Source organism: Pongo pygmaeus, chromosome 3 (assembly GCF_028885625.2).
Source record: "Pongo pygmaeus isolate AG05252 chromosome 3, NHGRI_mPonPyg2-v2.0_pri, whole genome shotgun sequence".
Taxonomy (NCBI): Eukaryota; Metazoa; Chordata; class Mammalia; order Primates; family Hominidae; genus Pongo; species Pongo pygmaeus.
Window position 1 is genome coordinate 12,470,421 of NC_072376.2, and position 11,382 is coordinate 12,481,802.

An 11,382-nucleotide genomic window follows, 5' to 3' on the forward strand; every position below is an offset into this window, starting at 1 on the left:
TCTAGACTGCATGCTATCTTTCACATTCAATAATTTCTCAAGTCACTGTATAAATACCCTTCTTAATTACAGATATTAAGTGAACAACTAGCTCCCATATCAGAAATATTTTTACCTGAATCTTTATATTTTTTGATTTGGAAAATTTCTACTAACATGTTTGATTTGGTAAATTTCTACTAACATTTTTTAACCATGCTACATTTACAAACACTGAAAAGACAGAAAAAAAGAATATTTTGCCTCAAAAAGCTCTTAAGAGATTATGTAATAAAAGAAAAAATATGAATCCGAAAAGGAAAGAAATAGAAACATGTGATACTGGAGGGAGGAGCTAAATTTCTCTTGAAGAAACTTAGTCATCATCTCAATACTCTATTGCATCTGTCAGTGTGTTGAAAAATGCTCAGAAGTTAGATTGAGCAGGAAAAACAAATGCTAGGAAAAAAGAGCCAAGAGTTAAATCAGGATACAAATAAGAATAAAAGAGAGGCTGAGTTCACAAAGAAAAGAACAATAAAGGAAAAAGAATGGGAATGATGGTGGCTGCCAAGTATTTGAGAACTGAATAGGGTATGGAGAAAAAAATTCTTGATTTAAGAATAATGAAAGAAGGTTAGGTGTCAGATGTTTGTGTCTGGAAGTTCCTGTTAGAAAAAACTGTTACAGTTTTAAAATAAGTTATTTAGTCAAGATGATTAAGATTAAGTCAGAGCACCATAAAAAATATTACTGTTATCCTTTGAAGCAGAATGATAATACTAATTCAAAAACATGGAAGGGAAAAAATTATCCTGTCCTATACAAGAGAAAATTTTAAACAGAGATAAAAAACCATAATTATTCACACTAAATTAGCAACAAAGGGGAAACATGTATGATAGGCTAAATAAAAAACTCAGACACAAAATTATGAACAAATTTCACTGGGTAATATATGTACAATAAATACTGTTAGAAAAATGAACGACAGTTTAAAGAATTATGATAGCATATAGGATAATCAGCAATTTTTGTGTCTTTTTACAAATGTATTATGTTATGGGTTGTCATTATCATTTTAAATGGGAAATAAGATCAGTTATGAATTGAATACAGTAAAATTTAAGAGCCAAAACCTTAGACGGCCTTCAAAAGAAAATCTAAATGATGAGAAAACTATAAAAATCTAACAAACTTTTTATTGAATAAAGGTGTTAGAAACAATAATGATTTATTTATAGCAATTCATTCATTCGAAAAGTTTACTAAGTATACAAAAATTAATATACTTTATAAAGAAAAGTTACCCCAAGTTCCTTTCTTCCCCCAACGTTTAAAGGTAATCATAGCATATTGTTTTCCTCAGCTTTAAAAATCTGTAACAAAGGATCCAAGAAGACAAGAAAGAAACAACAAAATACTCCAAATTTTGCAGATGAAATTTTACATCTTTCCCAGGGGACCTCGAAATGCAAATGTCAGAACTAAAGGCAGAAGCAGGTATCTGGGCAGTGCCAACTGCCAGGAAGGATGCAAAGAGAAGTCGTCACCAGAGAAACCAGGGTCCAAACTGCAACCAGCAACAGGAAAATGTGAAGCCTTAAACAGGAAATAAAAGCCTGGGTTTCTTTAGACTATGGTTGGGATAAGGAAGGGGAGTACAGGGGAGATAAACTTTAGCAATATTCCCAGAAAGTGTTGGCGCCTTTGACAGAAGCATGGGTAAGGAGGCATCCGGGTAGAGGCTCTTCACTATTTGCTGGTGGAGGAATCATAGATCCCTCTGAGATCTTATGGACCCTCTCCCCAGAGCACGTACCGGGCAGTGTTTACTCCATTTCAGGAGTTCCACAACCTTGGGGTAGGAGCCCCTGCCTAGGAGATAATAAGACTGATGCTGCCTGATATTCTCACGCCCGCACTCATTCATTCGACCAGGGGATCCCTTTTGTCACGCAAGCAGCTCTATCCTCAGCATCCTGCCCATAACAGGAGCTCCATAAACACTTGTTGACTGACTGCTTGTACCGAGTGCTGAGCTGGAAACAGAGGTGATGAACAGCTATGATATTAAAATAGGAACTAGAGTGTACTGAGTGGACACTGGGCTCTAAAGGTTTTATGTGTATTTTCACATTTAATATGTATTTTCACATTTCTCCCTTTGCGGCGGCCCTTTTCAATACTCATCTTACAGATGAAGCTTAAACTGATTAGCAATTTGCCCTCCAATGACCTGACGACTAAGTGGCGGAGCCCCAATTCTCACCCGGGGAATAATGATTCCAGAGCTACGCTCCTGGGAGCTCACGGTGCAGCAGAAGCATCAGAAACGGTAAAGGGGGTGGGAGGGGAGGAGCAAGTGTGACCCGGACTACAAGTAAGAGGAGCTAAGATGCCTTGGCAAATCCCTGCCAGTCCTGAGAGGCGGGAAGCTGAAAGGCTGGCCAGAGTCTTGCAGGAGTTCGCAATCCAGGCGGGGAGTTAGGAAGTGACTCTTTTTTAAGGGGGAGCTGGACAGCTCTCGTCGGCCTTCACCAAGCGCCCACTTCGTGTCCGGCCTCAGGCCACACAACCAGAAGGGCCCAGGCCTAGAAGCCCGAGGGCTCGGGGTAACGAGGTGACGCCGGGCGGCGGGGAGGAGGCCGGGGACCGCCGGGGTTCCTGCAGGCCTGGGACGGCGGGCCTGCTCGAGGACTGACCTTCCCGGAGGCTCCGTCCCCCAGCACGACGATTTTCAGTTGCCGGTCCTGGCTCTCCTCCTCAGAGTCCGACATGGTGTCCCGGGAACCAGGCCTGCCCTCCGAGGTGGAGGGGGGAAGGGAAGGAGGAAGGCTCCGGGGGCGGGGGAGAGGAGGAAAGGAGGTAGTGGCGGCACGACCCCTGCCCCGCTGTCTCCGCGCCGGCAGGAGGAATCCGAGGAGAATCACTCAGCAGGCGCCATCTTGCCCACCTCCCCGCCCTCTGCGCGCGGCCCCTCCCCCTACGCGCACGTCGGGCGCGCGCCCCCGCCTCAGAGCCAACCCACGCCGACCGCCGGCCTCCCTGACGAGCCGAACCACTCGCGGCCCTGGACTGGTGGGGGGGACATTCCGGTGGGAGAGGCGAGGCGCTGCGTGGCCCTTCAGGAGACAGTTGGCTAGAAGAAGAAAAGAAGTGTTCGTTCAAATTAAGGAGAGAAAACGGGAGCAGAACAGCTTTCAGGCGTTCCATCAAATTCCCTTTTCTCCTTCCCTCTTGAGAAAGTCTCTGAAGGGAATGGTTCAGCCTGACGGGGTGGAGCAGTGACGTCCGGGCTACGCGCCAGGGTTGCCTGGCAGCCAGGAGTTCGAGGACCGGCGGCGGGGCGGGGCCTGTCTCCGGGCTCCCGGGACACCCGTAACCTGGTGGACAGCGCCAGAGAGGGACCCTGAAAAACCGGACCAGGGAAGAGGGTACTTCGGGGCGGATAGGGGACAGCTGCTAAGGGCCGAGGCTGCCGAGAAGCCGCAGTAGCGGCCGTGAGTACAGTGGAGCTCTGGCGCTGCTTATTTCGGCCTCTCGGTTTCCTCATCTGAACAACCCCAGGCTCCCATGGTTCGTTCATGAGACGCTACTGAGCGCCAACCTCCTGGCACCCCATCTTTACCCTAAGGCAGCAGTTCTCATAAAGTGTGGTCTAGGGACCCCTGGAAATCCCGATGACCTCAGAACAATTTTCATAATAATACAGACACCTTGTCTGCCTTTCTCACGTTCCTTCTCTCACTAGTATACCGTTTCCTGGAGGATACGCTACGTCATCACTGGCAGCTAAGGGAGCTTGTGTTTGTTGTTTTTAAACATTTCTCAGTTTTCATTTCAATGCAGTAGTGATAGGTGTAACCCACGTAAACATAAGCTCTTTGGAGGTCACAGTAATTCTTTAACATTATAGAGAGGCCCTGAGTCCAAAAAATTTAAGAACTGCTGCCCTGGATAATCTCAGTCCAGGAGCGTTAGGTAAACGGCATAAATGAAATTTACAATATAGTGAGATAAATTCAAAAATAATAATGCTGTCCTGCTATGGTTGTTTCATTGTTAATCACTTAAAGTTTATTATTACCTTTACTACTATTAGGAATTATAAAGTATAATTATCCCCATTTTGCAGATGAAGTATCTTAAGTTAACAAAATGCTTAGCCCAGAGGCAGTAGTCTTGGAGACCATATGGGCATTAGAACAGGAAAGCAGAACAGTGTAAAGAAATGCCCAGATCTGGAGGCAACACTGGAATTTAATCACAGGTTTACTAGCTATGTGTCCTTGAGCCTCAGTTTGTTCATCTGTAAAACAGACTACTGCCTTTGTAGGTTTGACAATTAAATGAAATAATCAGCATAAAGTAGATAGCACAATGCCTGGTGTGTAGTAAGCACTCAATATTAACCAGTGTAATTATCACCCTCATCATCATCATAATTAGCTGACGGAACGTGTTGGAAGCGTCACTACTTTCTAGCCAATTTACCTTATACAAGTTTCTTATGTAGAGCCTCAGTCTCTTCATCTGCAGATAGGGCTGGCCCACAATTATAGGTACCCAGTTAAGTATTAGTACCCAATTCTTTCCCCAATCCCCCACCACCATTGCCACCACCAATTTTCTATTCACCAGATTTGTTCATAAGAATTAGAAGAAAGAGAATATGTACTTCTTAGGGTGAAGAATCTACTTCCAGTGAGGACAGACTTAACCCCTTCTTGTCCATGAGGGCAGTTAAAATGCAAGAAAATTTCTTTTCCAGTCTTCCTTAGATGGCTATGTGATCCACCGGACTAATGAGACAGAAGACAGTGTCCTTTGGAAGACATTTGTAAAAGAATCCTCCCATCACCATTTAAAAGAAAAGGAAAAGAAAAAAGGAGAGTTACAGGAGAGTCCTCCTCCTCCCTTCCTTTGCTGTCATTATTGGGTAAGAACAGGATTTTTGGAACTACTACACTTTCTTCACTCTATCTTCTAGGTTTCTTGTTATGGGAAATAATAATACGGTACTTTGGTGATGAATTGTGTTACTTACAAACAAAAAAATTCCAACTGACATAACTACTTTGGCCAAAAACTAGATTTAGCTGAACTCATAAGCCTGATTTTCATATGTGGTTTTATATGAAGGGAAATCTAGAAGAAAGCTTCTCATTTTCCACTCATCAATTTCTGAGATGACTGCTTTGATTGAGAGACAACATTCATTTGGATATGGGTACATCAATAGGATAGTGTTATATAAAACAAAAAGTTGCACTATTTTAGTGATCATATTTTACACATATGGCAAGTTTCTGGGTTAAAAGTTAGAATTTAAAGACTTAGAGCCATTTTTGTAAAGAAAAAGAAAAAAAAAAACTTTCTATGTGAGGAGGACCATTTTAGCATTGAGAGCTTCCAGTATGATACTCAGACATACTAAAGAAACATAGAGCTGATCCACCAAAAAGAATATATCTTTGTGGATTCTCATGTACAATGCTCTTAACAGGGTCAAAAATTAGAGGAATGGTCTTCAGTCATTTTAAAACTAATAGACAAAAGGTTTATAAGAATTCTAGACATTGTATAAAATATCTTTTATGGCATCTCTAACGGATAATTATTCAAACCTTATTTGAATACATCCACATTCAAGGAGTTTCTTCCTTTATGAAGCAACCTGGCCTGTAGATGGATAGGCCTGGTTATTAAAATATTATCTCTAATGATGAGTCAAAGCTTATCACTATAAATTACAGATAATGGTAATAGGTATGTCTTTCTCAATAAAACGAAAACTCCCCATTCCACAGGAAGATGATCAAAGTGATTCATTAATACTTAGTGACTGCTAGACATGGTGGCTCATACCTGTGATCCCAGCACTTTGGGAAGCCAAGGCAGGAGGGTTACGTGAGCCCAGGAGTTCATGACCAGCCTGGGCAACATGGGGAGATCCTGTCTCTAAAAGAACTTTAAAAAACAAAAATTACCCAGCCAGGCATAATGGTGGGCGCCTGTGGTCCCAGCTACTCGGGAGGCTGAGGTAGGAAGATCACTTGAGCCTGGGAGGTCAAGGCTACAGTGAGCAGTGGTCACGCCACTGCACTCCAGCATGGATGACACAATGAGACCCTGTCTCCAAAAAACAAACAAACAAAACTTAATTAAATTTACAAATATTCTTCTGCCCGGCCGCCCCGTCTGGGAAGTGAGGAGCGCCTCTACCTGGCCACCCCGTCTGGGAAGTGAGGAGCGTCTCAGCCCGGCCGTCCATCGTCTGGGATGTGAAGAGATCCTCTGCCTGGCCACCCCGTTTGGGAAGTGAGGAGCGCCTCTGCCCGGCTGCCCCGTCTGAGAAGTGAGGAGCGCCTCTGCCCGGCTGCCCCGTCTGGGAGATGAGGAGCGCCTCTGCCCGGTCGCCCAGCGTCTGGGAAGTGAGGAGCGCCTCTGCCCGGTCGCCCAACGTCTGGGAAGTGAGGAGCGCCTCTGCACAGCCGCCCTGTCTGGGAGGTGAGGAATGCCTCTGCCCGGCTGCCACCCCGTCTGGGAGGAAGTGAGGAGCACCTCTGCCCGGCTGCCCCATCTGGGAAGTGAGGAGCGCCTCTGCCCGGCCGCCCCGTCTGGGAGGAGAGGAGCGCCTTTGCCCGGCCGCCACCCCGTCTGGGAAGTGAGGAGCGCCTCTGCCCGTTCGCCCAACGTCTGGGAAGTGAGCGCCTCTGCACGGCCGCCCCGTCTGGGAAGTGAGGAGCGCCTCTGCCCGGCCACCCCGTCTGGGAAGTGAGGAGCACCTCTGCCTGGCCGCCACCCCGTCTGGAAGGAAGTGAGGAGCGCCTCTGCCCGGCCGCCCCGTCTGGGAAGTGAGGAGCGCCTCTGCCCAGCCGCCACCCCGTCTGGGAGGAAGTGAGGAGCGCCTCTGCCCGGCCGCCACCCCGTCTGGGAGGAAGTGAGGAGCGCCTCTGCCCGGCCGCCCCGTCTGGGAAGTGAGGAGCCCCTCTGCCCGGCCGCCCTGTCTGGGATGTGAGGAGTGCCTCTGCCCAGCCGCCCTGTCTGGGAGGTGAGGAGCGCCTCTGCCTGGCTGCCACCCCGTCTGGGAGAAAGTGAGGAGCGCCTCTGCCCGGCCGCCCCGTCTGGGAGGTGAGGAGCGCCTCTACCCAGCCGCCCATCATCTGGGATGTGAGGAGTGCCTCTGCCGGGCTGCCCCGTCTGGGAAGTGAGGAGCACCTCTGCCCGGCTACCCCGTCTGGGAAGTGAGGAGCGCCTCTGCCCGGCCGCCCTGTCTGGGAGGTGTACCCAACAGCTCTGAAGAGAGCGACCATCGGGAGCGGGCCATGAGGACGATGGCGGTTTTGTTGAAAAGAAGGGAGGGAAGTGTGGGGAAAGGAAGGAGAGATCAGATTGTTGCTGTGTCTGTGTAGAAAGAGGTGGGCATAGGAGACTCCATTTTGTTCTGACTAGGAGAAATTCTTCTGCCTTGGGATGCTGTTGATCTATGGCCTTTCCCCCAGCCCCCTGCTCTCTGAAACATGTGCTGTGTCAACTCAGGGTTAAATGGATTAAGGGCGGTGCAAGATGTGCTTTGTTAAACAGATGCTTGAAGGCAGCATGCTCTTTAAGAGTCATCACCACTCCCTAATCTCAAGTACCCAGGGGCACAAACACTGCAGAAGGCTGCAGGGACCTCTGCCTAGGAAAACCAGAGACCTTTGTTCATGTGTTTATCTCCTGACCTTCTCTCCACTATTATCCTATGACCCTGCCATATCCCCCTCTCCAAGAAACACCCAAGAATGATCAATAAATACTTCATAAAAAAAAAAAAAAAAAAAAGAAAAGTGCTTGTGCACTGGGGCTTACCTGTTCTCTGCTCTTTGAACTCTGCCACTATCTAAACAAGCCCAAGTTAGCCTGATGGATGGTAAGAGACATGTGGCCCATTCACCCGTTTCTCCCAGACAATCATGAGATGTGTGAGTGAGACCATTTAAAACTAGTCAGCTCCACTGGCCAACCAGCTGACTACAGACACATGAGCAGGCTCAGCCGAGATCAGCCAAGTCTGGTCAGACCCCAAATCCGTCTGGCTTACTGTAGCCCAATTGCCATGCCACAAAATTATGAACTAAATAAATGTAAATGGTTCTTATTTCTATCGGCTGAGGTTCTGAGTAGTGTGTCACACAATAAAAGATAATTAGTACATCCAAAAAAAAAAAAAAATTTACAAATATTTAGTGACTGCCTACTGTGTACCAGGCATTCTTGTTCACAACTCCTCTAAACACTGAAGACACAGAAGTGAAAAAAAACATACAAAAGCTCTGTTCCCATGGAATTTACATTCTGGTAGAGGGATATGTAGGCTGAATAATAGCCACATGAAGATATCAGGTCCTAATCCTTGGAAACTGTAAATGTTACCTTATTTGGAAAAGCATCTTTCAGATGTGATTAAGTTAAGGATCTTGAGATGGGAAGATTATCCAGGATTATTTGGTGGGCCCTCAATGCAATCATGTGTATCCTTATAAGAGAGAAGGCAATATAACCACAGAGACAGAGACTGGAATGATGCAGCCACTAGCCAACAAGTGCTGGCAGCCACTAGTAGCTGGAAGAGGCAAAAAACAAATTATCCTCAGGCTTCTGGAGGTAACCCAGCTCTGCTGACACTTTGATTTCAGTGCGGTGACACTGATTTAGGACTTATGACCTCAAGATCTGTGAGAGAATAAATTTATGTTCTTTTAAGTTACCAAGTTTATGGTAATTTTTTACAATAGCCATAGATAACTAATATAAGGATGAACACAGATATTTAGTAAATCATCAAGACAGTTTCAGATTCTGGTACATTAAAAAGATAGTAAAACAGGTGACAGATGAAATAGAGTAAAAATATCTTAACATTATTATTCATCACTAATAAAGGTGGGAAAATGGTAAATGAATCAAGGAAGAAACTGATTTCAGAAACTACCAGTCTCTGACATCTTCTTAACAAATCCAATGTCATCCATCAGTTTTTTTCATGTTTTTGCACTGTTTCACAATTTTGAAGAGTAGATCCTAGGACTAATGTCTGAGTAAGGCTAAATAGTGGCCATACTTCCAGGTTGTACACTTGGTATTTCTGTATTTCTATAGTTCTGCTGAAAAACTAAGAAAAATATAGAACTGATCCCTAGAATTAATTGGTTTGTTAAACTCCTTGAGGACAAAATTTTAAAATATAAGGCTTTCTTCCTAAAATTCTGTTCTCCCATGGGTTGTATGCACATCTACATAGATATACATGTTGTATGTTTATCTATAGATATACATTTTGTATGTTTAACCACCGTCTAAATCAAGACATAGAACAATTCAGAATCCCAGCAGACTCCCTCATGCCACCTCTCGGTTATTACCTCCTCAAAGATTAATATTATGATCTCTAGCCCTGTAAATTAGTTTTACCAGCTTGTAAACTTCATACAAATAGATTACAGGTAGTATGTTCTCTTTGGCATCTAGCTATTTTAACTCAATAGTATTCTGTAAAGTCATCCATGTTGTTATGTGCATCAGAAGTGTATATTTTCTATTGCCACATACTATTCCATTGTATGAATCCACTACAATTTATCCACTGTACTGTTGATGGACACACAGGTTGTTCCCAATTTGGGAATACTATGATGAGTGCTCCTCAGTACAGCCTACCACTCTTCCAAAGGAAATCTCTGTCCACAATTAGCACTCTTCTCTCAAAAAAAAAAAAAAAAATCCTCCATCTACATTTTGTACTCTTGAGATGGGTGAGGCATGCAACAGTCATGGAACTGGTTCTTGGATATAAGTTTTGACATCTGCATTTGATTATTTAATCTAGGAGTAGCTCATCTACTATATCTCATGGTCTCTACTTGAAACTTCAATTTTCACATATTGTTGTCACCATTATAAAAATGTGACTTCCATGACAAAAATATATTAAGCCCGGCCAGGTGCCGTGGCTCACTCCTGTAATCCCAGCACTTTGGGAGGCTGAGACGAGTGAATCATGAGGTTAGGAGATTGAGACCATCCTGGCCAACATGGTGAAACCCCGTCTCTACTAAAAATACAAAAATTAGCTGGGCATGAAGGCACATGCCTGTAGTTCCAGCTACTTGGGAGGCTGAGGCAGGAGAATCTCTTGAACCCGGGAGGCAGAGGTTGCAGTGGAGCCAATCGCGCCACTGCACTCCAGCCTGGGCAACAGAGCAAGACTCCGTCTCAAAAAAAAAAAAAAAAAAAAAATATATATATATATATATATATATATATACACATGAATATATATATAGAGAGAGAGAGCCCACTTTCTATCAAAACCTTCGTGACTTTTTTTCTTTTTTTGGTTGACAGAATGATGCTGAACTTCATGTGTAAGAATAAACACATGACAATAGCCAGGAGAAGCAAGAGGAGGGGCAAGAAATGAAGGGATCATTAATAGGCAACATATTTTGTTGGACTATTTATAATTGCAACTGTATTGTGCAATGTCTGGAATTAATTTCAAACCAAATATTGTATTTTATGGGGGAAAATTTAAAAAACAATAAAATACATTAAATAAAAACTAGATAAATGGAGAGACATCTCATATCCATGGATAGAAAAACAATAAAATATATCAATTCTACCAAATGATCTACAAAGTTAATGCAATTCTAATAAGATTTTTCATAGAATTTGAAATGGCACATATGGAAGGTAGAGATCCAAGGACAGGCAAGATATTCCAGAAGAAGAAAATCCTAGAACTTTCCTTACCATATATCAAGACTTTGTATAAAGTTATAATAATTAAGATACAGTGTATTATTGATGCAAGGATAAACAAATTCACCACAATAACATTGGAGAGCCAAGAAATAGGCTGCCAGATACATGAAACTTTATATATGAGAGAGCGTATCGAGTAGTGTATCAAAGAGGAAAGGGGTGACAGTTGGAAACATATAGGAAAAGAAATGAAATTGGAACTCTACCTTTCTATACACACAAAAAAATAAATTCCAGTTGAATACGAATCTAAATGTGAAAGAAACCTCAAATACCATGAGGAGACTGCCCTTCTTATCTTGGGATGGAGAAGAATTTCATAATGAAGACACAAAGAGTTCTTCATAAAAGAACATCGAGAAAATTTTATTAAAATTTAAAACTGTTCATCAAAATATACAATGAAGTGAAAGTATAAACCACAAACTAGGAAGAGATACATTCAACACAAAACTTATACCAATTGGTATCCAGAACCTCCAAAGAACTACAAACCAGTAAGAAAAAAATAGAAAAATGAGCAAATAAAATGAAAAGACATTTTACAGAAGAAGAAACAGTATGGTCAATAAACATATACAAAAACAT

General features: G+C 43.5%; 1 protein-coding gene across 9 annotated transcripts in view; it reads right to left on the reverse strand.

Moving 5' to 3' along the window:
* The window catches only part of RAB28 (RAB28, member RAS oncogene family), a 172,945-nt gene extending 169,939 nt beyond the window's left edge, over positions 1–3,006 (reverse strand). For 7 of the 9 annotated variants that reach the window (XR_008502035.2, XR_008502037.2, XR_008502039.2 and 4 more), the window contains exon 1: positions 2,685–2,958. Coding sequence is in view for 4 of the 9 variants with exons in the window: in XM_054484622.2 (XP_054340597.1) it covers positions 2,685–2,759 (75 nt within the window). In the remaining 5 variants the exon portion in view is untranslated. Of the gene's footprint in view, positions 1–2,684 lie in introns of all 9 variants that reach the window. The other 2 variants (XR_008502038.2, XM_054484619.1) reach the window with 2 other exon arrangements.
* Between the last annotated feature and the right edge of the window lie 8,376 nt (positions 3,007–11,382).